We start from the raw sequence: 24,511 nt of genomic DNA, 5'->3' as shown, positions 1-24,511 counted from the left end.
CTTTTCTGCTCTCAAGCAAGTAGAGGGATATTTTGAAATCAATCCCATAAATAAAATTATTTTGCAGTTACTTGCCTGTCAAAAATTTCCCGCTCTTCGAATTTCTCTTTCCATGCTGCATGAAGGCGCACAAATGCGCGAGACTCTACACGACTTTACGATGGTTTGCATACATTTCTGTCCCAATCAGCTGTTGAATCTCGTGAAATAGCGTAACGAGTGCTTTTTAATTGCATTCCTACTAATCTTCCACTCGAAAAATAATGTGAAAATATTTGTTACAAAGAATACAAAACTCAAACTAAGTTTATTTTTATTTTTTTCCCAAATAATAACAATACTTCTATATATAGGATCTGAATCGAACATAACCACAATCTTCAATGTTTGGCTCCGGCACAATAGAAAAGTTTGGCTTCAGTTTGACAACCAAATCGATTCTATTCGCATCACCCAGGTTTTAAGCTGCATATTGTCGCGCCGCCACCAAAGCGGACCGCGCGATTGAGCACTCGCGCTGCGACGCGAGTCGCGACAATTCGAATTATGTGATTAGTAGTGCGCATCATGCACGCATGCATTTAAAAATGCAGTGGGATTATGTCAATCAGTTGACACAATAACATGCGTTGGGTATTGCAGTGCAGTTAGGTTTAGCGTACGGATTGTGAGAAAAATCCGACTTCACTAATCGCTCATTTCGGTTTTCTACTGAATTGATAATATAGGGTATCTGTTCCCATATTAATAACAGCCCGTATATTAATCCCAACCGTCGATTAACCAAATAAAAAATCAATGCATTTACAATTTCTCACATCGTATGTACACAATAATGGATGAAACACATTCTTGAATGTTTGGAATATTATTCAAGATGTTGTTTAACTAATGTTTTAATTCACAAGAATCAAATTATCCAAAGTTAAAATTATAAAGCACTTTTATTTGCATTTTCCTACCTCTGAACTGATGGTTTGATGCGCTGCTCGATTGCTACTAGCAGATTCATCTGTTTTCACGCCGTTGTTTTCCACTTAATTTCAAGCTAAAACAATTCTATCCCTTCAAAATTCACTTCACAGCACATAAAGCACATCACATTTTCACTATGAATATAATTTTATTTTAAAAACCAACGCGATTTCCTATAGTTTGATATAGGTTTATTTCGAACAACGTCTAAATTATCCTTGTTCATATTCCAAACTGTTTACATCGCTTGCAGTACTGTCAAGGGTTGCCGAACTAGATTTTTATTTCAAAGCGCTTGAATGAACTTTCACTGTGAAATTCAACTCTTATATTTGTAAAATAAATTATTTCGAAAAGATGAATTATGACAAACACAAAATACACAATACTACTTCAGTGATGACGAATCATGAGTGCAGACAATATTTCTACAGATGTTCTAGGTTATCCAAACCATTCTGGATTTTAGAGCCCTGATCTACCAAGATTACTGGACTCGATATCAATCCAAACAGGCCATGGCCATGTATATCATTGACGGTCTAGATATGAAAGGATGCTTTCGACTGTTGTGCTCAATTTTGTTTGACTATTATCGGCTCTTTCAGTCTTATAAAGCAGCTAAAACGTTATTGCATCTATTTTCCGACGTTTCGGTGTATATTTCACCTTCTTCAGGGATTTCTATGATTTTGATGAAAATTGAAATTAGTTGTTAACAAAATCAAAATCATAGAAATCCCTGAAGAAGGTGAAATATACACCGAAACGTCGGAAAATAGATGCAATAACGTTTTAGCTGCTTTATAAGACTGAAAGAGCCGATAATAGTCAAAAAAAAAAAAAAAAAAGGTCTAGATATGTCCAAACCGGATGTTCTAAGTTCTCCAAATCATTCTGGATTTGGGTTCATTGGTCTACCAAGGCAACTGGGCTCGATACAAAGTCAACTGAGTTCAATACAAAGCCAATAGCATCCGATAGCGTCGTTACAGGCCCTTAAAGGCCATGCGCATGATTTACAATCTAGATATGTCCAAACCGGATATTCTAAGTGCTCCAAATCATTCTAGAGTTCAGGCCCATTGGTCTTTCAAGACAACTGGGCTCGATACAAAGCAAATTATCGCTTATGGATATTTCCAACCCGAATGTTCTAAGGTCCTTAGAAGCCATGTGCATGATTTATGATCTAAATATGTCCAAAACGGATGTTCTGGATTCTCCAAATCAATGTGGAGTTCAGACCAATTGGTCTACTAAGTCAACCGGGTTCAATACAAAGCCAATAGAAACCCATGGTGTCTATACAAGCCCTTATAGGTCATGTGCATGATTTACGATTTATATATGGGCAAACCGTATATCTAAGTCCTCCAAATCATTCTGGAGTTCAGACCAATTGTCAACTGGGCTCAATTCAAAGACAGTAACATCCCATGGGGTCCGTACATGTCTTTAGAGCACATGTACATGATTTAAGATTCGAATATGTCCAAACTGGATGTTATAAGTTCTCTAAATGATTCTGGAGTTCAAGCCTATTGATCTACCACGTCAGCAGGCCCATACAGCCCTTGAAGCCGTGTGCATGATCTAATATGTCCAAAACGGAATTCTAAGGTGTTCATGCAGACCCTAAGAGGCCATAAACATGATTTACGATCTAGTTATGACCAAACAAGTTATTTAAGTTCTCCAAATAATTCGGGAGTTTTCGAATTGGTCAACCTAGTCAAATGAGCCCAATATATAGCCAAAAGAAACTCATATAAGCCCTTAGCGACCATGTGCATGATTTACGATATAGATATACCCATGATCCATGATATGTTCAAGTCAACTGTGCTTAGTACAAAGTCATTGTGTCTGGCTATTGGCGCTCAGAGACAATGTACATTGTTTACGAATTATATCAGTCCAAATCGAATGTTATGATTTATCCAAATCATTCTGGAGTTCAGACCATCTGGTCTACCATGGCAACTAGGCTCGATACATAGCCAATAGCAATCCATGATATTCAAATAAACACCTTGAAGCCATGCGCATGATTTACGAATCATATTTAATCAAATTGAATATTCTAAGCTCTTCAAATCATTGATCAATTCAAACCAATTGATCTATCATATCAACTGTGCTCGGTACAAAACCAATCCCTCAAGAGTCCAGATGAATTGATCTACAAATTCAACTCGGCGCAATACCGATGGCAACCTAACATATTCTGGCTACTATCGGCCATGCTTACGATTCACAATCTTGGTTCGTCCTAATATGATGTTTTGAGCTCTTTTGAGTCTTCAGGGACCTAAATGGACATTACAACTTGCTGTCGGTTCTGTACCTAGCGTTAATGGCATTGTGGGCTAATTAATCTACTAAAAGATTTGGAAAACTTAGAACGTCGTTATCGGTAATTTCTAAACCATAAACCATGAAGATAATAATCAGGAAAATGATTGATGAGATGGAGTCGCTATCGATTTTGTACCGATTGTAGTTGATATGCTAAACAAATTGGTATGAATTTCGGAATGATACGATGGATTGTCTTTGATTTTGTACTGAGCCAAATTGACTTAGTAGATTAACTGGTCTGAGCTCCAGACTGATTTGAAAAACTTAGAATATCTGATTTGTACATATCCAAAATGTAAATTATACGCATGGCCTCTAAGGGTCTATGGGACAGCATGGTTAGCTACTGGTTTTTAACCGAGCCTAGTTGACTTGAAAGATTTATTGGTTTAAACTCCACAATGATTTGGAGAACTTCCAACATTCAATTTGGACTTGACAAAATCGCAAATCATGGGTTGCTATATATTTTGTAGCAGGCCCAGTTGACTTGGTGGATCAATTGGTCTGAACTCCACAGTGATTTGGAGAACTTAGATCATCTGGCTTGGACATATTCAAATCGTAAATCCTGGCCTGGGTGGAGAATATGACTTGCTATTGATTTTGTACCGATCTCAGATGACTTGGTAGATTTGGAGAACCTAAGATATCCTGTTTGGACATATCTAAATCGTTAATCATGCGCATGACCTCTAAGGCACTGTATGGATACCATGAATTGCTATTGGCTTTATATCGTGCCCAGTTGTCCCTTCGGAATCCTGTCGGGATTCCCTTCGGAATCCTGTCGGGATTCCCTTCGGAATCCTGTCGGGATTCCCTTCGGAATCCTGTCGGGATTCCCTTCGGAATCCTGTCGATTCTCTTCGAATCCTGTCGGGATTCGCTTCGGAATCCTGTCGGGCTTCGCTTCGGAATCCTGTCGGGATTCCCTTCGGAATCCTGTCGGGATTCCCTTCGGAATCCTGTCGGGATTCCCTTCGGAATCCTGTCGGGATTCCCTTCGGAATCCTGTCGGGATTCCCTTCGGAATCCTGTCGGGATTCCTTGGAATCCTGTCGGATTCCTTCGGAATCCTGTCGGGATTCCCTTCGAATCCTGTCGATTCCCTTCGGAATCCTGTCGGGATTCCCTTCGGAATCCTGTCGGGATTCCCTTCGGAATCCTGTCGGGATTCCCTTCGGAATCCTGTCGGGATTCCCTTCGAATCCTGTCGGGATTCCCTTCGGAATCCTGTCGGGATTCCTCTGAATCCTGTCGGGATTCCTTCGAATCCTGTCAGGATTCCTTCGAATCCTGTCGGGATTCCCTTCGAATCCTGTCGGATTCCTTCGTAATCCTCTCGGGATTCCCTTCGTAATCCTGTCGGGATTCCCTTCGGAATCCTGTCAGGTTCCTTCGGAATCCTGTCAGGATTCCTTCGGAATCCTGTCGGGATTCCCTTCGAATCCTGTCAGGATTCCTTCGAATCCTGTCGGATTCCCTTCGGAATCCTGTCAGGATTCCCTTCGAATCCTGTCGGGATTCCCTTCGAATCCTGTCAGGATTCCTTCGAATCCTGTCGGGATTCCTTCGGAATCCTGTCGGATTCCTTCGAATCCTGTCAGGATTCCCTTCGGAATCCTGTCAGGATTCCTTCGAATCCTGTCGGATTCCTTCGGAATCCTGTCGATTCCCTTCGAATCCTGTCGGGATTCCCTTCGGAATCCTGTCAGGATTCCTTCGAATCCTGTCAGGATTCCCTTCGAATCCTGTCAGATTCCTTCGAATCCTGTCGGATTCCCTTCGAATCCTGTCAGGATTCCTTCGGAATCCTGTCGGATTCCCTTCGGAATCCTGTCGGATTCCTTCGGAATCCTGTCGGATTCCTTCTGAATCCTGTCGATTCCTTCGGAATCCTGTCGGATTCCTTCGAATCCTGTCGGATTCCTTCGAATCCTGTCGGATTCCTTCGAATCCTGTCGGATTCCTTCGGAATCCTGTCGGGATTCCCTTCCGGAATCCTGTCAGGTTCCCTTCGAATCCTGTCAGGATTCCCTTCGGAATCCTGTCAGGATTCCTTCGAATCCTGTCAGGATTCCCTTCGAATCCTGTCGGGATTCCTTCGGAATCCTGTCAGGATTCCTTCGAATCCTGTCAGGATTCCTTCGAATCCTGTCAGGTTCCCTTCGAATCCTGTCGGGATTCCTTCGGAATCCTGTCGGGATTCCTTCGGAATCCTGTCAGGATTCCTTCGGAATCCTGTCGGATTCCTTCGAACTCTGTCGGATTCCTTCGGAATCCTGTCGGGATCCCTTCGAATCCTGTCGATTCCTCTGAATCCTGTCAGGATTCCTTCGGAATCCTGTCGGGATTCCTTCGGAATCCTGTCAGGATTCCTTCGGAATCCTGTCAGGATTCCTTCGGAATCCTGTCGGGATTCCTTCGGAATCCTGTCAGGATTCCTTCGGAATCCTGTCAGGTTCCTTCGGAATCCTGTCAGGATTCCCTTCGGAATCCTGTCGGATTCCCTTCGAATCCTGTCAGGATTCCTTCGAATCCTGTCGGGATTCCTTCGGAATCCTGTCGGATTCCTTCGAATCCTGTCGGATTCCTTCGAATCCTGTCAGGATTCCTTCGAATCCTGTCAGGATTCCTTCGGAATCCTGTCAGGATTCCTTCGAATCCTGTCAGGATTCCCTTCGGAATCCTGTCGATTCCTTCGGAATCCTGTCAGGATTCCCTTCGAATCCTGTCGGATTCCTTCGGAATCCTGTCGGGTTCCTTCGAATCCTGTCGGGATTCCTTCGGAATCCTGTCGGGATTCCTTCGGAATCCTGTCGGATTCCTTCGGAATCCTGTCAGGATTCCCTTCGGAATCCTGTCAGGATTCCTTCGAATCCTGTCGATTCCTTCGGAATCCTGTCGGGATTCCCTTCGAATCCTGTCGGGATTCCCTTCGGAATCCTGTCAGGATTCCTTCGAATCCTGTCGGGATTCCCTTCGGAATCCTGTCAGGATTCCTTCGAATCCTGTCAGGATTCCTTCGAATCCTGTCAGATTCCCTTCGGAATCCTGTCGGATTCCCTTCGGAATCCTGTCGGATTCCTTCGAATCCTGTCGGATTCCTTCGAATCCTGTCGGATTCCTTCGAATCCTGTCAGGATTCCTTCGAATCCTGTCGGATTCCTTCGGAATCCTGTCGGATTCCCTTCGGAATCCTGTCGGATTCCCTTCGAATCCTGTCGGGATTCCTTCGGAATCCTGTCAGGATTCCCTTCGGAATCCTGTCAGGATTCCTTCGGAATCCTGTCGGATTCCTTCGGAATCCTGTCAGGATTCCTTCGAATCCTGTCGGGATTCCTTCGGAATCCTGTCGGATTCCCCTTCGGAATCCTGTCAGATTCCTTCGAATCCTGTCGGGATTCCTTCGGAATCCTGTCAGGATTCCTTCGGAATCCTGTCAGGATTCCTTCGGAATCCTGTCGGGATTCCTTCGGAATCCTGTCAGGATTCCTTCGAATCCTGTCGGATTCCTTCGAATCCTGTCAGGTTCCTTCGAATCCTGTCGGGATTCCCTTCGGAATCCTGTCAGGATTCCTTCGAATCCTGTCGGATTCCCTTCGGAATCCTGTCAGGATTCCTTCGGAATCCTGTCGGATTCCTTCGGAATCCTGTCGGGATTCCCTTCGGAATCCTGTCGGGATTCCCTTCGGAATCCTTTCCGGATTCCTTCGAATCCTGTCAGGATTCCTTCGAATCCTGTCGGGATTCCTTCGGAATCCTGTCGGATTCCCTTCGGAATCCTGTCGGGATTCCTTCGGAATCCTGTCAGGATTCCTTCGAATCCTGTCAGGATTCCTTCGAATCCTGTCGGGATTCCTTCGGAATCCTGTAGGGATTCCCTCCGGGATCCTGGCGGGATTCCCTTCGGAATCCTGTCGGGATTCCCTTCGGAATCCTGTCAGGATTCCTTCGGAATCCTGTCGAGTTCCTTCTGAATCCTGTCAGGATTCCTTCGGAATCCTGTCGGGATTCCCTTCGAATCCTGTCAGATTCCCTTCGAATCCTGTCAGATTCCTTCGGAATCCTGTCGGATTCCTTCGGAATCCTGTCAGGATTCCTTCGAATCCTGTCAGGATTCCTTCGGAATCCTGTCAGGATTCCTTCGGAATCCTGTCGATTCCTTCGGAATCCTGTCGGGATTCCTTCGGAATCCTGTCAGGATTCCTTCGAATCCTGTCAGGATTCCCTTCGGAATCCTGTCGGGATTCCTTCGGAATCCTGTCGGGATTCCCTTCGGAATCCTGTCGGATTCCTTCGAATCCTGTCGGATTCCTTCGGAATCCTGTCAGGTTCCCTTCGGAATCCTGTCAGGATTCCCTTCGGAATCCTGTCAGGATTCCCTTCGGAATCCTGTCGGATTCCTTCGGAATCCTGTCAGGATTCCTTCGGAATCCTGTCGGGTTCCCTTCGAATCCTGTCGGGATTCCTTCGAATCCTGTCGGGATTCCCTTCGAATCCTGTCGGGATTCCTTCGGAATCCTGTCGGGATTCCTTCGGAATCCTGTCAGGTTCCTCGGAATCCTGTCAGGATTCCTTCGGAATCCTGTCAGGATTCCTCTGAATCCTGTCAGGTTCCTTCGAATCCTGTCAGGATTCCCTTCGAATCCTGTCGGATTCCTTCGAATCCTGTCAGGATTCCCTTCGAATCCTGTCAGGATTCCTTCGAATCCTGTCGGATTCCTTCGGAATCCTGTCAGGATTCCTTCGGAATCCTGTCAGGATTCCTTCGAATCCTGTCAGGTTCCTTCGAATCCTGTCGGGATTCCTTCGGAATCCTGTCAGGATTCCTTCGGAATCCTGTCAGGATTCCTTCGGAATCCTGTCAGGATTCCTTCAGAATCCTGTCGGGATTCCCTTCGGAATCCTGTCGGGATTCCCTTCGGAATCCTGTCGAGATTCCCTTCGGACGGGATTCCACTCGGAATCTTGACGGGATTCCATTCGGAATCTTGACAGGATTCCACTCGGAATCTTGGTGGGATTCCACTCGGAATCTTGACGGGATTCCACTCGGAATCTTGACGGGATTCCACTCGGAATCTTGACGGGATTCCACTCGGAATCTTGACGGGATTCCACTCGGAATCTTGACGGGATTCCACTCGGAATCTTGACGGGATTCCACTCGGAATCTTGACGGGATTCCACTCGGATCCTTGACTGGGTTTCCACTCGGAATCTTGACGGGATTCCACTCGGAATCTTGACGGGATTCCACTCGGAATCTTGACGGGATTCCACTCGGACTCTTGACGGGATTCCACTCGGAATCTTGACGGATTCCACTCGGAATCTTGACGGGATTCCACTCGGAATCTTGACGGAATTCCACTCGGAATCTTGACGGGATTCCACTCGGAATCTTGGTTGGATTCCACTCGGAATCTTGACGGAATTCTACTCGGAATCTTGACGGGATTCCACTCGGAATCTTGACGGGATTCCACTCGGAATCTTGACGGTATTCCACTCGGTATCTTGACGGAATTCCACTCGGAAACTTGACGGGATTCCACTCGGAATCTGGACGGGATTCCACTCGGAATCTTGACGGGATTCCACTCGGAATCTTGACGGGATTCCACTCGGAATCTTGACGGGATTCCACTCGGAATCTTGACGGGATTCCACTCGGAATCTTGACGGGATTCCACTCGGAATCTTGACGGGATTCCACTCGGAATCTTGACGGGATTCCACTCGGAATCTTGACGGGATTCCACTCGGAATCTTGACGGGATTCCACTCGGAATCTTGACGGGATTCCACTCGGAATCTTGACGGGATTCCACTCGGAATCTTGACGGGATTCCACTCGGAATCTTGACGGGATTCCACTCGGAATCTCGACGGGATTCCACTCGGAATCTCGACGGGATTCCACTCGCAATCTTAACGGGATTCCACTCGGAATCTTGACGGGATTCCACTCGGAATCTTGACGGGATTCCACTCGGAATCTTGATTGGATTCCACTCGGAATCTTGACGGAGTTCTACTCGGAATCCTAATTCCTTCTTTTTTCCTTCATCTCCATTTTTCAATCTTCCTTTTTCCATCTTTCTTCTTCCTTTTTCCATCTTTCTTCTTCCTTCCCCACTATTTCTTTTTCCTTTTTTCTTCTTTCTTCTTCTTTTTCTTTTTTCTTTCATCCTTATTATTTTTTTCTTCTTTTTTTCATTCTTTGTTCTTCCTTCTTCCCTTCAAATTCTTTATTCTTCTTTAATCCTTCTTCTTTCTTCACTCTTTCTTATTTTTTATTCCTTCTTCCTTCTTCTTTCTTGCATCTTCCTTCTACCTTCTTACTTTTGCTTTGGTCCTTCTTTCTTCTTCCTTCTACCTTCTTCCTTTCATCTTTTTCTTCCTTATTCCTTCTCACTTTTTCTGTCTACTTTCTTTTATGTTTTTATTGCATCGTTCTCCGTCCTTCTTTGTTTACCTTTTCTGCTTTTCTACCTTTTGTGTTTTTGAACCTTTTGTTCCTTTCGACTTTTTGTCCTTTTTGACCTTCTGTCCCTTTTGACGTTTTGTCCTCGTGACCTTTTGTTTTTTTTACCTTTTGTCCTATCCAACTTGTGTCATAGATTCAGGATATCCATCGGAATCCTTACGGCATTCCTCTTGGAATCATGGCGGAATTCTTTTTGGAATCCGCGCATGATTTGCCTCGGAATTTTCCCATGGAAAATATCGAGCAAAATATCCGTGAAGGATTTGTTTCGCAATTCCACTTCGGTTTCCGAGAGTTACCTCGGATTGAATGGTTCATTAGTATTTTTAAATACCTGTTGTTGTTGAATTTTGAGTACCGGCGATTCTTGTTCTGAATTGTATATTAATTTTGAATTATTAAATTTTGACTGTTATGTTCAACAGCCGTTCTTTGAGTTCTTATTGAAACTTCGAAAATTTTGAAAGGATTGAAGTTTCTGAAACTTCCCTTAGTCCAGAATTCCTTTCCACAATTTAAAAAAATGGCTTCTGGTTCTAGTTGTTAAAAATTCAAGGAATTCTTAAAGATATTCTTCTTCTTATTGGCATTACATCTCCACATTGGGACCGAGCCGCCTCGCAGCTTAGTGTTCATTAAGCACTTCCACAGTATTAACTGCGAGGTTTCTAAGCCAGGTTACCATTTTTGCATTCGTATATCATCAGGCTAACACGATGATACATTTATGCCCAGGGAAGTCGAGACAATTTCCAATCCGAAAATTGCCTAGACCGGCACCGGGAATCGAACCCAGCCACCCTCAGCATGGTCTTGCTTTGTAGCTGCGCGCCTTACCGCACGGCTAAGGAGGGCCCCTTATAACTTAAAGATATGTCATTTCAATAATTCAAGAACTGGAAGATAAATTAAATAATTTCCTACGAAAACCGGTGAATGTCTCTTTAAACCTCAAGTTTGCTATTGGAAAACAAACAAATTCAAGCCATCATGCGGTGGACCCACACCAAGTGGGTTCCGACATCCATTCCACCATATTTTTATACGAATTAATTTCCATTTAAAACCCCCAAAAACTAGGTGAACTGGCGTGATGGAAGGCGGTATGGTTGTGGCCCCGAGCAAAAAGCCGGGTAATAGCATTGTTAAATGCGTTTTCATTATTGCGTACTGGATTGAGAATGAAAAAAATGAAAAAAAAAACAGCGATTCGAAAATGTGTGTAACCGCATTGAACAGTAAATGAAAATTGACGCGCGGGAAAAACCCCACAGGAAAAGCCATTCGGGGCTGGCAAGCAATAATTAAAACAAATTTGAAAACTCCGTTCCCGCCGCCACATGCGTTCCGCTTCGCGGGATGGCACAAATCGTGGCCGCCGCCGTGCGTCCTCGTCACTGAATGTGGTTGAGTTCGATTTATTTTGAGCGAAATACCACACGCGCGGGGGGGGGGGGGCTTTTTTGGGGGGAACCGAAGGACGATAATATGTACAAACGTTTCACCGCCATACATAGAAGGTATATGGAATGTGAATAAACATGGCAATGCTTTTACTGTCAACGAATGACAGTGAGAAATTCCATTGGCTTGCGAAAATAGGGAGAAAAAATCGCAAAAACTCCGCAGGGTAGCAAACGCTACAAATGTCTAACTCCGAGTGGCACAGGGGCAAAAGCGATATCGATGGCAATGCACGGTGCAAAAGAATGAAATCGATTAGCGATCTCATCTTACACGTTTAAAACATTCAGGTATTATACAAAAGAGAGTTACATGTTCTTTCAAGTTGTATGTCAGTGGAACAGTGAGATACTTTGTTGAATGAACTTATTGAAGGATGATCATATTTCGAAGTTCAGAGTTACGCACATTTTTGTTGCTGTGTGTTCAAAAAAAATCTATTAGAGAGAGGTTTTCAGAATCAAGGTAAGAGCACGAAATTTCCTCGGAAACGAATAATGGCAGACCGAATAAAAAACGGTAAAGCTTTTCGAATTCGTCTCTGTGCGCCGGAATGTGCTGAAAGTAAGGAATACAGTTCGTTTGGCAGCAGAAATAATGGCGGAATAAAATTTATGACTCCGAGCGAAATATAATGATGATATGTGAGTGAGTCGAAAGGGCGAATTCTGGAGCTCGCGTGGACGTGTACGAGTTGAGCCCGTAAGCCTCAAATATCCTTCAGTTTATGATTGAAAAATTGTTTTTCGAGGTTTTTGCTGGCTTTTGTGGTCGAGTGCCAAGATCGGGCGAATATGGTTGAATTGTTACCTTCGTGATAAACTCCGGTGGGGCTGTGGACGTCGTCGGCTAGGGGGTTGTTTTATGACTGAATGAGGTATATTTGATTTGTTTCGTGTTTATTATGAATCACAAGTGGTATCAATCACATTTTTGTTGCTGTGTTTATGGCGGAACTAGAGGGTGGGATGTTTCGTAGGTATTTATCGATCGCAAAACTTTGTGACCTATTAATGCGATTAACTCTTTTGGGGCGACTTCTTGTTCATATTTCAACATGTCTTGGCTCATATTTCAACAAATTGAAAATATAGGAAAAAAGCTGAGAAGACCTGTATCCGGAATATTTGACTCGCGGTTGCTTCCTGGGACAAAACGTAATTGAAAAATCTTTAATTTTGTACACACCAAATGTTCGACAATAAGTCTGGGCAGCAGTGTTTTTGAGCCACATTAAGAAAGTGCTTTTCGGGTCTGTAAGATTGTTGCCTGTTACTTTGTTCTTACTTTTCAATCTTATACCGATGAAGGTTACAGAAAACCATTTCTAAAACGTAAAATCAATTTTGTTTCATGTGCTGTGAAGGTCCACGAAATAATCCTCTGGAAATTTTAAATGGATTTTGTGATCTTGAAAGAAAAACAAAAGCATGCTTTCGAAACCATTCATCTCCCCCCGTGTTCATTTACATTCACTCGCAAATTAATTGAAGTTTCCTATTCTCCATCTCTCCAATTTCCCGCAGGTGAAATGCATCGCCCGGATATTCGATCTATACGAACGGTCCGCCCAGCAAACGGCGGATGAAAACTATCCCCAGGTGCGGGTGCTCTCCAACAGCGACAACGGAGTGCACTTCTCCTTCATGAGCGATAAGGACGAAGGTGAGTGTTGGTTGCCACAACCACGTTTCCGCTCCAAAGCCAACTGGCGCTAAATACTCACTCAGCAGAGTCCACCGCGAAATCGCAATACTCCCCGAGGGATGGGGGAGGGAAGAAGTGGGTGGGCGGGCATGGTTCCGGATCGCGCTGAATGTAATGACCATTTGGAAATCGATATTCAATTGCGCTAATTAAAAGCGTTCGACTCGGCGAAATGGACCCGGTCGGTCTTCCAGCGTCGTCATGTCAGATGCAATGTTTGCTTCTAATTGGTAATAGTATTCGACAATTAATTGAGCATTTAGGTGTAAAAGCATCGATGACATGAGAATCGCAAATACTTGATTGGATTAAATGCGGAATTTACTTTGTTGTATTTAATTCATTGATATGATGCTTAAAGTGAGATTCATATACGTTGTATGATGTTATTTGTACAAAGAGCCGCGCATAAAATATGTAGAACATCTCTTGTCATATGACGAGCTCGTACTTTTCCATTTGATTCCATCACTTGATTGTAACTTTATAGATACGTATAACGGCCTTAACAGTAATCTCGTACGGCCTTAGAGTTGAGGTCGAAATACGTATTTGTAAAGTTCAATCAAGTGGTGGTATTAAATGCAATAATACGAATTCGTCCTATGACAAGTGAAGACATTCCATTGAAAAGCTCTAAATAATTTTCTTATAATGCAGAACTTTACAACTCTACACCCCTCTTTTAGACTTGTGTAGACTTCTTAAGATCCTCTCCCATCCTTTGAAATTCTATGTACATTACTTAGCTTAATTGGCTTATAGTTGATGGACGTGATAAACCGAGAAACAAAAAAATATGCACAGCTCACCAATTGAATAACTTTTTTGGGGTTAGAAAAATATTCTCATTGTACAGGCCAATAACGATGCCGGCTTCGTCATTATATTCAATTTACGATTAGAAGAGAATGATTAGTTTGACACTCATTGCCACAAGAGACCGAGGAATCTTCTGCATCTTCGTGCGCGCCACGGGTAAGAGATGATTAGTTTGAAGAGAAACTAATCTAAAGGAAGTTGCTTTGGTGAGAGACTAAGTAATTATTTTTACGAAGTTATGTCAAAGTAATTTACCCATTTTTGCAGGCACAAGAAAACACACTCTCTTTAAATTTCTTCTAACGTTATCAAACAAATGAAAAGTGTGATCAAGACATAGCGCATAGAAAATGTATCAATAGGGACATAACAAGTGACTCGGCTCGGCCATTCATGGAGATGTTTGTATGTAAGGTGGCAGCAGAGACTATGTCCAAGGGCTTGACAATCCCTGCTCAGGCCACCTGTGAGTTGTTGTGGCTGCCCAGGATGTGGTGGAGTTTGACAGTTGACTCTATTAAACTTAAATAGACCTGACACGACGACCCTCCGATGAGACAGGAGGTTTGCGCAGGCCCAATAAGCCGTCTTTAAAACCAATCACTACGAACGACATAGAAGATAATACGACTCGATACAATCGGCAACGACCTAGGCGACGAATAAAGGATCACGACGAATTACATCCCCGCAACTTCGACATCGTAGCGCTGCAGGAAATCTGCTGGGCAGGACAGAAAGTGTAAAAGCATGCATCGAGCGGCTACCTTCTACCAAAGCTGTGGCACCACCAATGAGTTAGGAACCGGTTTCATAGTTTTAGGCAAGATGCGCAAACGCGTGATTGGGTGGCAGCCAATCAACGCAAGGATGTGCAAGCTGAGGATAAAAGGCTGTTTCTTCAACTATAGCATCATCAACGTGCACTGCCCACACGAAGGGAGACCCGACGACGAGAAAGAAGCGTTCTACGCACAGCTGGAGCAGACATACGATGGATGCCCACTGCGTGACGTCAAAATCATCATCGGCGACATGAACGCTCAAGTAGGTAGGGAGGAAATGTATAAACTGGTCATTGGATCGGATAGTCTGCATACCGTATCGAACGACAACGGCCAACGATGCATAAACTTTGCAGCCATTGGAAGCACCGCAACCGCTGCATTAGGCATGGTGCCCCGGGATCAGAGGTATGGTAATGAACCTGGAAGCACATGCGCAGGACATACGACTTCCGGCTCCGAATCTCCGGAAATCCAGGAGGAGATCAGCCGGCTGAAAAACAACAAAGCCCCTGGAGTTTACCAACTACCAGGAGAGCTACGGTGGTGAGGCACTGGCTAGAGCGCTGCACTTGGTCATTACCAAGGTTTGGGAGGAGTGTGTCCCATCTACAAAAAGGGCGATAAGCTGGATTGTAGCAACTACCGCGCCGCCTACAAGGTACTCTCCCAAATTTTATGCCGCCGACTAACACGAATTGCAAGAGAGTTCGTGGGCAGTACCAGGCGGTATTTATGGGTGGATGCTCTACCACAGACCAGGTGTTCGCCATACGTCAGGTATTGCAGAAATGCCGCGAATACAACGTGCCCACACATCATCTATTCATCGACTTCAAAGCCGCATATGATACAATCGATCGGGACCAGCTATGGCAGCTAATGCACGAAAACGGATTTCCGGATAAACTGACACGGTTAATCAAAGCGACGATGGATCGAAGGAATTCCTGGTGGAACGTCCGAAGGAATTCCTGGAGGAACTTCCGAAGGAATTCCTGGAGGAACTTCCGAAGGAATTCCTGGAGGAACTTCCAAAGAAATTCCTGGAGGAACTTCCGAAGGAATTCCTGGTGGAACTTCCGGAGGAATTCCTGGAGGAACTTCCGGAGGAATTCCTGGAGGAACTTCCGGAGGAATTCCTGGAGGAACTTCCGGAGGAATTCCTGGAGGAACTTCCGGAGGAATTCCTGGAGGAACTTCCGGAGGAATTCCTGGAGGAACTTCCGGAGGAATTCCTGGAGGAACTTCCGGAAGAATTCTTGGAGGAACTTCCGGAAGAATTCTTGGAGGAACTTCCGGAACAATTCTTGGAGGAACTTCCGGAACAATTCTTGGAGGAACTTCCGGAACAATTCCTGGAGGAACTTCCGGAACAATTCCTGGAGGAACTTCCGGAGGAATTCCTGGAGGAACTTCCGGAGGAATTCCTGGAGGAACTTCCGGAGGAATTCCTGGAGGAACTTCCGGAGGAATTCCTGGAGGAACTTCCGGAGGAATTCCTGGAGGAACTCCGGAGGAACTGCTGGAGGAACTTCCGGAGGAAGTCCTGGAGGAATTCCTGGAGGAACTTCCGGAGGAATTCCTGGAGGAACTTCCGGAGGATTTCCTGGAGGAACTTCCGGAGGAATTCCTGGAGGAACTTCCGGAGGAATTCCTGGAGGAACTTCCGGAAGAATTCCTGGAGGAACTTCCGGAGGAATTCCTGGAGGAACTTCCGGAGGAATTCCTGGAGGAACTTCCGGAGGAATTCCTGGAGGAACTTCCGGAGGAATTCCTGGAGGAACTTCCGGAAGAATTCCTGGAGGAACTTCCGGAGGAATTCCTGGAGGAACTTCCGGAGGAATTCCTGGAGGAACTTCCGGAGGAATTCCTGGAGGAACTTCCGGAGGAATTCCTGGAGGAACTTCCGGAGGAATTCCTGGAGGAACTTCCGGAGGAATTCCTGGAGGAACTTCCGAGGAATTCCTGGAGGAACTTCCGGAGGAATTCCTGGAGGAACTTCCGGAGGAATTCCTGGAGGAACTTCCGGAGGAATTCCTGGAGGAACTTCCGGAGGAATTCCTGGAGGAACTTCTGGAGGAATTCCTGGAGGAACTTCCGGAGGAATTCCTGGAGGAACTTCCGGAGGAATTCCTGGAAGAACTTCCGGAGGAATTCCTGGAGGAACTTCCGGAGGAATACCTGGAGGAACTTCCGGAGGAATACCTGGAGGAACTTCCGGAGGAATACCTGGAGGAACTTCCGGAGGAATTCCTGGAGGAACTTCCGGAGGAATTCCTGGAGGAACTTCCGGAGGAATTCCTGGAGGAACTTCGGAGGAATTCCTGGAGGAACTTCCGGAGGAATTCCTGGAGGAACTTCCGGAGGAATTCCTGGAGGAACTTCCGGAGGAATTCCTGGAGGAACTTCCGGAGGAATTCCTGGAGGAACTTCCGGAGGAATTCCTGGAGGAACTTCCGGAGGAATTCCTGGAGGAACTTCCGGAGGAATTCTTGGAGGAACTTCCGGAGGAATTCCTGGAGGAACTTCCGGAGGAATTCCTGGAGGAACTTCCGGAGGATTTCCTGGAGGAACTTCCGGAGGAATTCCTGGAGGAACTTCCAGAGGAATTCCTGGAGGAACTTCTGGAGGAATTCCTGGAGGAACTTCCGGATGAATTCCTGGAGGAACTTCCGGATGAATTCCTGGAGGAACTTCCGGAGGAATTCCTGGAGGAACTTCCGGAGGAATTCCTGGAGGAACTTCCGGAGGAATTCCTGGAGGAACTTCCGGAGGAATTCCTGGAGGAACTTCCGGAGGAATTCCTGGAGGAACTTCCGGAGGAATTCCTGGAGGAACTTCCGGAGGAATTCCTGGAGGAATTTCCGGAGGAATTCCTGGAGGAACTTCCGGAGGAATTCCTGGAGGAACTTCCGGATGAATTCCTTGAGGAACTTCCGGAGGATTTCCTGGAGGAACTTCCGGAGGATTTCCTGGAGGAACTTCCGGAGATGTGTGATGTGTTTTCATGATGTTTAAGCAGTCCACTCTCCATATTTTCACCCTTGAATCCGGCCCTGGTTGAAATTTCAGAAGGTCAATTTCAAATTCAAACAGAGTTTTTGAGATCCTGATGTGTTTTTCATGAAGTTTGAGCAGTCGCATGCCCACTGTTCAGTTTTATTTCTATTGGTGATATGGCCTTTGCCCTCCCATTTGGACCCCTGAAGCCGGTCCTGGTCAAAATTTCGGAAAGACAATTTGAAGTTCGAGCAGAATTCTTTGAGCTCCTGATGTGTTTTCATGAAGTTTGAGCAGTCGCATGCCCTGTTTCATTGCAATTGGTGATATGGCCCCTGCCCTCCCCATTTTCACTCCTAAATCCGGCCCTGGTTGAAATTTCAGAAGATCAATTTCCATTTGAAACAGATTTCTTTTAGCTCCTGATGTGTTTCCATGGTGTTTGAGCAGTCGCATGCCCAGTTTCATTGCTTTTGGTGATATGGCCCTTGCTCTTCCCATTTGGACCCCTGAATCCGGCCCTGGTCAAAATTTCAGAAGGTCAATTTCAAATTCAAACAGAGTTCTTTGTGCTCCTGATGTGTTTTCATGAAGTTTGAGCAGTCGCATGCCCTGTTTCATTGCAATTGGTGATATGGCCCCTGCCCTCCCCATTTTCACTCCTAAATCCGGCCCTGGTTGAAATTTCAGAAGATCAATTTCCATTTGAAACAGATTTCTTTGAGCTCCTGATGTGTTTCCATGGTGTTTGAGCAGTCGCATGCCCAGTTCCATTGCTTTTGGTGATATGGCCCTTGCTCTCCCCATTTGGACCCCTCAAGCCGGCCCTGGTCAAAATTACAGAAGGTCAATTTTTTTTTACTCTACCATTGTAACCCCTGAATGCGGCCCTGAATTCAGTCAATCCTGCCCTACTCAAATGGTGAAAACATCGGAATCGACTAAAAATCTTTACAAATATCTTTTTGGGTTGGTTTGATGGGTGATTTGATAAATTTTGGGCATGAACACGTCCAGAATATTGAAGAGATGTTTGAATTATAGAAAAAACACCCCCGCGCACACTTATTTTTAGCAATAATTCGGACCTGAACAAAAATTTTTATTTGAAAATGTATCAGAGCAAAAATATAGCTATTCCCATTGAGCACAAACCAAACCGCGAGGAATTCCGACGATCAGGTGCTGAATGCGAGCCATTTGAAAAAAATCCGTTCGTCCCGGGTCTTAGAGGGTTAAAGAAAGTGTAACAATCCTTGATCCTGTGACCAACTTTCTTAAAAGTGACACACGGCTTTTGTTGCCTATGCCTGACGATCACCATTGGGCAAAGTGTCTCCTCTTTTTTTCCTCTAAAGCGTGTGCGTTTACATACATTTTCTTCTTCGTCTTCGGTTTCTTCTGTTTGATTCGATGTCCTTCTACCTCGTTCATAAAACTAACATAACTTGCGGCTATCAAGATCTCTTCCATAAAAGACCCGAATGTGGTAAGGTCGTCAATGAGGTGCTGCCTTTTGAAAAGTGACCAGTTAAGCTTGAGTGTAGCTGGAAGATTGTGTACCAGCTCCTCAAGCAGTAGGGGATTCGAAAGATGATTTTGAAGACCTGCAGCCTCGAGATGGCTAAGAAAGGTTTTTGCATGCCAGACCAAAACTGATCAGACTTCCCTTATGTACCGGTTTCGGAGTTTGTGTAAATCGTACCATGACGAGTAATGATCCGATGATTTTTACAACAATTGACCAATTTCCAATTGACCACTTCATAAGTGTCGTAAACGCCATGTTTTATACTATAGAATCTGGATATCCTTAGAAATGATTTGAGGGGTTGTTTTTTAACGACGGTATCAGAAATCATTGGAATTTGTTATTTTTTTTTTCAATTTCGTTTTTTGGTAAGCCCAGGCGTATATAACACTTTACGGAGCCATGGTTCTTTTTGCCTTTCTCGTACAACTAAGTTGTACCGAAAGGCTATCATTTCACTCCAAAATCGAACTTTTGATAGAAGTCCCGGAGACCCATAGTGTTATATACCATTCGACTCAGCTCGATGAGCTGAACAAATGTCTGTCTGTCCGTGTGTGCGTGTGTGTGTGTATGTGTGTGCGTGTGTGTGCACAAAATGCCATAAAAAACATTAGCCAAATTTTCACATAGAAACTCTTAACCGATTTTCTTGCAACAAGTTGCATCCGACAGAGACTAAAACGCTGTTGATCACTATTGAATTTCATAATAATTGCAAATTGCAAAAAATAGATAATATTAAAATAGTGATGAGACATAGTCACATAGAACAATAATGTGTTATGAAAAATGCCTTGCATCTATGAATATTTTATCCGTGGCTTCCCATTAAGAGTTTCATCGTGCTATAAAGATGCTCGTGTTGCACGCATTTAGGCGTAAGTATGCTCTTCGTTCAGTTTCATAGTACTATGAAATTGTCCGAAAGTCAAAATTCGAACATAGGAAATTCGAGAAACTTTTGGCAGCGCCATCTGTCGTCTACTAGTGTAAATTTTCTATCATAACATTAGACGGTGTAACTGTTTTGCCTTTCTTGTACATCATCGAGGTGTAAGCGTAAAGGCAACATTTATTACCTTTTTGCGCGTGAAAGGCGCCATCATCGCTAGGTGGATTAATCTGGGTTTTATATGTACAATCAATATCATCTTATTATGAAGTCAGTAACAGAGGAGTAGAAGCCAGCAAACTCGTGGTGACTCGAGGTTAGGTTTACAATGTTTAAGGATGGACGGGGATTAGGATTGTGGAATCAGGGAAATCATCATAATCAAGGAAAAGCTGCTCCATCCGTTCATTTGGCGTCAGAGACAATGTGGTGTGTCGTCGTGCTCGAGGAATGATTCGGCCGGGAGCATATTCCGGATGGCCAGAGAATGAAGAATGTTGAGCGGATTTGACTAGAGGATAGTGTCGATAACTTTCAATGGAACTGAAGCCACGACAAGCAGCCCCTTATCTAAGCTCTCAGCTTCCGCAAATTTTTGTTTGTAGGTGCTATGTCCTGAGCTTCCATCAAAACCCCATTTGCATACAAGTTTCGCCGCCCTTGAGCTCTCTACCGAAATTTGCTGCATAATGCTTAAAGAGGTACAATTAATTAGGTCTTACGAATGATTTTTTCCTTCTCCGTTTTCAACGCATAAAGGCTAGGAAGCAGATTTTCATGAACCTAGTTTAAGGACGCTCCTCACGGAATCCAAATACTCTCGTTTTCAAGGGCATACCACTCGATACGGAAATAACGGACAACTGTATTTTTTATTATTTCAGGAATGCGACGCAGCAAAGCTTAAATAATAAAAATGACAGTTGTGCGTTGCTTCCGTATTGAGTGGTGTGCCGTTGAGGCGCGAGTACTTTTGAATTTGGATTCCGTGAGGAGTGTCCTTAAAGTACTTTGAAGCAGATTGTACTTTCTCTCAGATAAATCCAAGTCAATGTACAATGCCAATGCCAATGGTTTTCCTGATTTGCGCTTGAGCTACTTTATAAATTCGACACTGTTGTTTCATAAGGGCCAATGTCGCAAACGAAAACAATGACTTTTCCTGCAAATTACTCAACAACTAGGACCGCTCCCAGCTAACAACCACTTGGAACTGGTGGCGCTCCGCGCTTTCTATCGAACGGAAGTGGAAAATAAGGCCAGAAGTCTCTAATCTTCCTGAAGAAGTCAATGTTTACGTTTGCGACTTTCGTCCTTTTGAAACAACAATGTCGAATTGACCGCGAATGCTAGCTCCTCAGCTGAGCGATTCCAAGCAACTGCATCAAAATTTAACAAAATTTTTAATTCATGATTTTCTATTGAGTTGAAACTTTTTTTAATTTCATCTAAATCGTCATTTTTCGATATCAAATCTTTTTATTGAGTCACGACTAACTTTTCAAAAGGGTGTATGTGAAAATGGTTCAAAAATATTCAAAGAGCTGTACAGCAAAAACGGAATGTTCGATTGTTATGATTTTTTCAGCAAAGTTAGACAACTAAATGGTGATTCTTAAAAAAATGTACACCGTAAAAAATTTTTTTTTTGCTTTAGAAAATATCATTTTTGTCACAAAAACTCAAATATCTCAAAACCCTATCTTTTTACGAACGTAATTTTTTTTAGGGAAAACGGTCCATTATATTAGCTATCTACCATAAAAATTTGGTGATGGTAAACTAATAAACAAAAAAGTTATGACATTTCAAACATTTCACAATTTTCACACATAGTAAACAAAAAAAACAATTTCCATGTATTTTTTTTTCAGGAATCGCAGTTTGATGCTGATTTTATTGTTAAGGGCCTTGCGTGAGCTGAACAAGTTGTTTTTATGATATTCCATATTTATGTATTCATCGATATTATGTCTATTATATGTATAAATATAATATGTATAAATAAATAAAAATGAATTAACAGATCACAAAAATAATTTTAGATTTGACATTTAATATCAGCACCAGAATATTTTTTTGCAGGAAATGATCGATGAGTCTCTCTACTCGATCTATCATATTATCCTAATTATTAAATTAAATGTGGCAGTTACACAATGTTGTTATAGAAACTTTAAGAGCTTTGGGTTTGAATTTCGGTATGGGTTATGATATCATGAAAACAGTTTATTAATACTTATTTTTTATTTGTTTTTATTCAAATTTTTTACAATATCGAACACTTTTGAATTATTATCAGCACAGTTTGAGTATAGTTTTGCTTTATTTTTTTTCCGACAATGGAATGAAACAGTGAAATTTTGGGGTTCCTTGGATCGTTTTTGCATTATTATATTGCTCGCTGAGCTCTGAAGCCTTTATTTCGTACTCTTCAGTAGTAGTAAAGCAAAATGATAATTTGTCTTTTTCTTTTCTACGATTCGCCCAATCAAAAAGTTCTTTCGCAGTATTAATTGGATGCTCACGTTCTTTGGCTAAACATGCTCTTGTGGTCATGAGCTTTATTTTTCCTCCAATAGCATCACAAGGACCTTTGCCATGTGACGTAGCAAAAAAAAATGCCATCCTGCATCAATTCCGTACATTGATTTAAATTGACATAGGCTCGAAATTTTTTTAGGATTTTTGTACTGCGACGCTGCTCTATCAGACATGAAATATATCTTTTTGACTACTTTATTCTTATCAACGCGTAAAAAGTTAATCATTTTTTCAATGAACAAGTTTACGGATACTGAATCGTGTCTTAAATCTTCGGAAATTATAATAAAACTTAAGTGTTCAATTTGCGTACTTCCATTAAAATAAATAACGAATGGATGAATTGTAGCTTGTTGTACGTTCCAGTGATGGGACTGCACTTCATCTTGCAATACAAAGCTGTAATTTTCAGAAAAATCACAAATGACTAAAAATTCACCATTTTGTAATGTATTTTTCGTATTTTTTAAAAAGCTGGATTGTTCTGTTTTAATGAAATCGTGAGGGATTAAACTTTCTAATTTCAAGCAAAAATATGACACAAACTCATCTACAGGTTTTACAATAGTTTCTAGGTCACACCTATCCGTGGTCACCCATTGCTCAAATGATAACTGATCAATATATTTGTCTTCAAACTCAACGAATAAAATATTTTCCAATGATGAAGAGCCTGGACAATCCGAACAAGATCATAGATAGCAATTTGATGTTATATTTTCACACAAAAGACTACCAGTTAACATTTTAATATCCTTTGTTAAATTGATTCTTTTCAAACTATGTAAAATAAGATTAATATTCTCATGGGTTGTGCACACACACACATTAGGGTTATGCGCTAATTCGTCCATGGCGTTAGCATTCGTCATATCAAATTCTAAATCACTAAATACTCGCGAATCGTAAACTAAAATAATGAACTAACCATCTGGCGAGATAGAAAAAAGTGTACACTACGATCTGCATTCATTTAAATTACATTCCGGTGTTACTTACTTGAAATACAGATAAATTTAACTTTGCGGCAGTGACTTTTTCACAATTTCCTACGTTATCCGTGCGACGAAGGAAAATCCAGTTCGTTCACTGCTGTAGAAGACGCGCAACACCGTCACCAAAACCAACTTAATTCACTGCTTTTCACCGCACTTTTTCACATAAATTTCTCACTGCGCACTAAATAAAAGCAATGTTTATTGCTCAAGTGAAAAATAATTGAAAAATAACTACCGGAAGGCGTTCAAATGATCTGTTTTTTAAAACTTTAGATCGTTTGAAATTTATTTTCTTCGTCGCCTTGTTTATAGTCGAAAAACGCGTTGCCAAACTGGCAGTTTGAACTGAAATAATCTTATGTTACACATCTGATAATACATCATGCAGTCAATAAAAGTGGGTTTTTCAATTATTTTCCGCTAGTGTAATAAAAGAAAAGTCTTCCAAATAAATATTTTTCATACACACTCGTCATTCACACTAAAATTTTCCACTATTCCAAAAGTTTGAAACAGGAGAAATAATTTCATAACAGAAATCTGTTGGCAGCACTACCCACGTACATGTTAAGCATGTGTGTTAGTTGTTTGACAGACTGAGGCATTTAACTGAATGGCAGCACAATCGAAACCATTTTTATGCGGTCGAAATGGGATTGCAATAGGAAATTTTTGTTAACTGGAACCGAAATAAACTTTTAAGTTTGACTTTCAAAATTGACCGAAATGATAGTTATTCTGCATAAAGTCACAGATAAGTCGTCCAGTTATCCAAGAAATGGCTTGAGCTCAGGAACAAAGATTTGCAGTCCTGTTTTAAGTATGGTACATGCTCCTTGTGGTACAGAGAAAGAATACGTAGATGATCAATTTTCCGGTTTCAAATATGGTACATGCTCTCTGTAGTACAAAGAACATAATGCG

General features: G+C 42.8%; 1 protein-coding gene across 2 annotated transcripts in view; it reads left to right on the top strand.

Annotated features, from left to right (window-relative positions):
- Positions 1–24,511, top strand: part of LOC134215187 (uncharacterized) — a 305,718-nt gene that overhangs the window by 272,371 nt on the left and 8,836 nt on the right. For both annotated transcript variants that reach the window (XM_062694424.1, XM_062694428.1), the window contains one exon: positions 12,829–12,967. In XM_062694424.1, the coding sequence (XP_062550408.1) occupies positions 12,829–12,967 (139 nt within the window). The remainder of the gene's footprint in view (positions 1–12,828; positions 12,968–24,511) is intronic.

The sequence above is a fragment of the Armigeres subalbatus genome, chromosome 1, assembly GCF_024139115.2.
Source record: "Armigeres subalbatus isolate Guangzhou_Male chromosome 1, GZ_Asu_2, whole genome shotgun sequence".
In the NCBI taxonomy this organism is placed as follows: domain Eukaryota; kingdom Metazoa; phylum Arthropoda; class Insecta; order Diptera; family Culicidae; genus Armigeres; species Armigeres subalbatus.
Note: the sequence above shows the minus strand (reverse complement) of the source record. Positions and strands in the feature narration are given on the sequence as shown.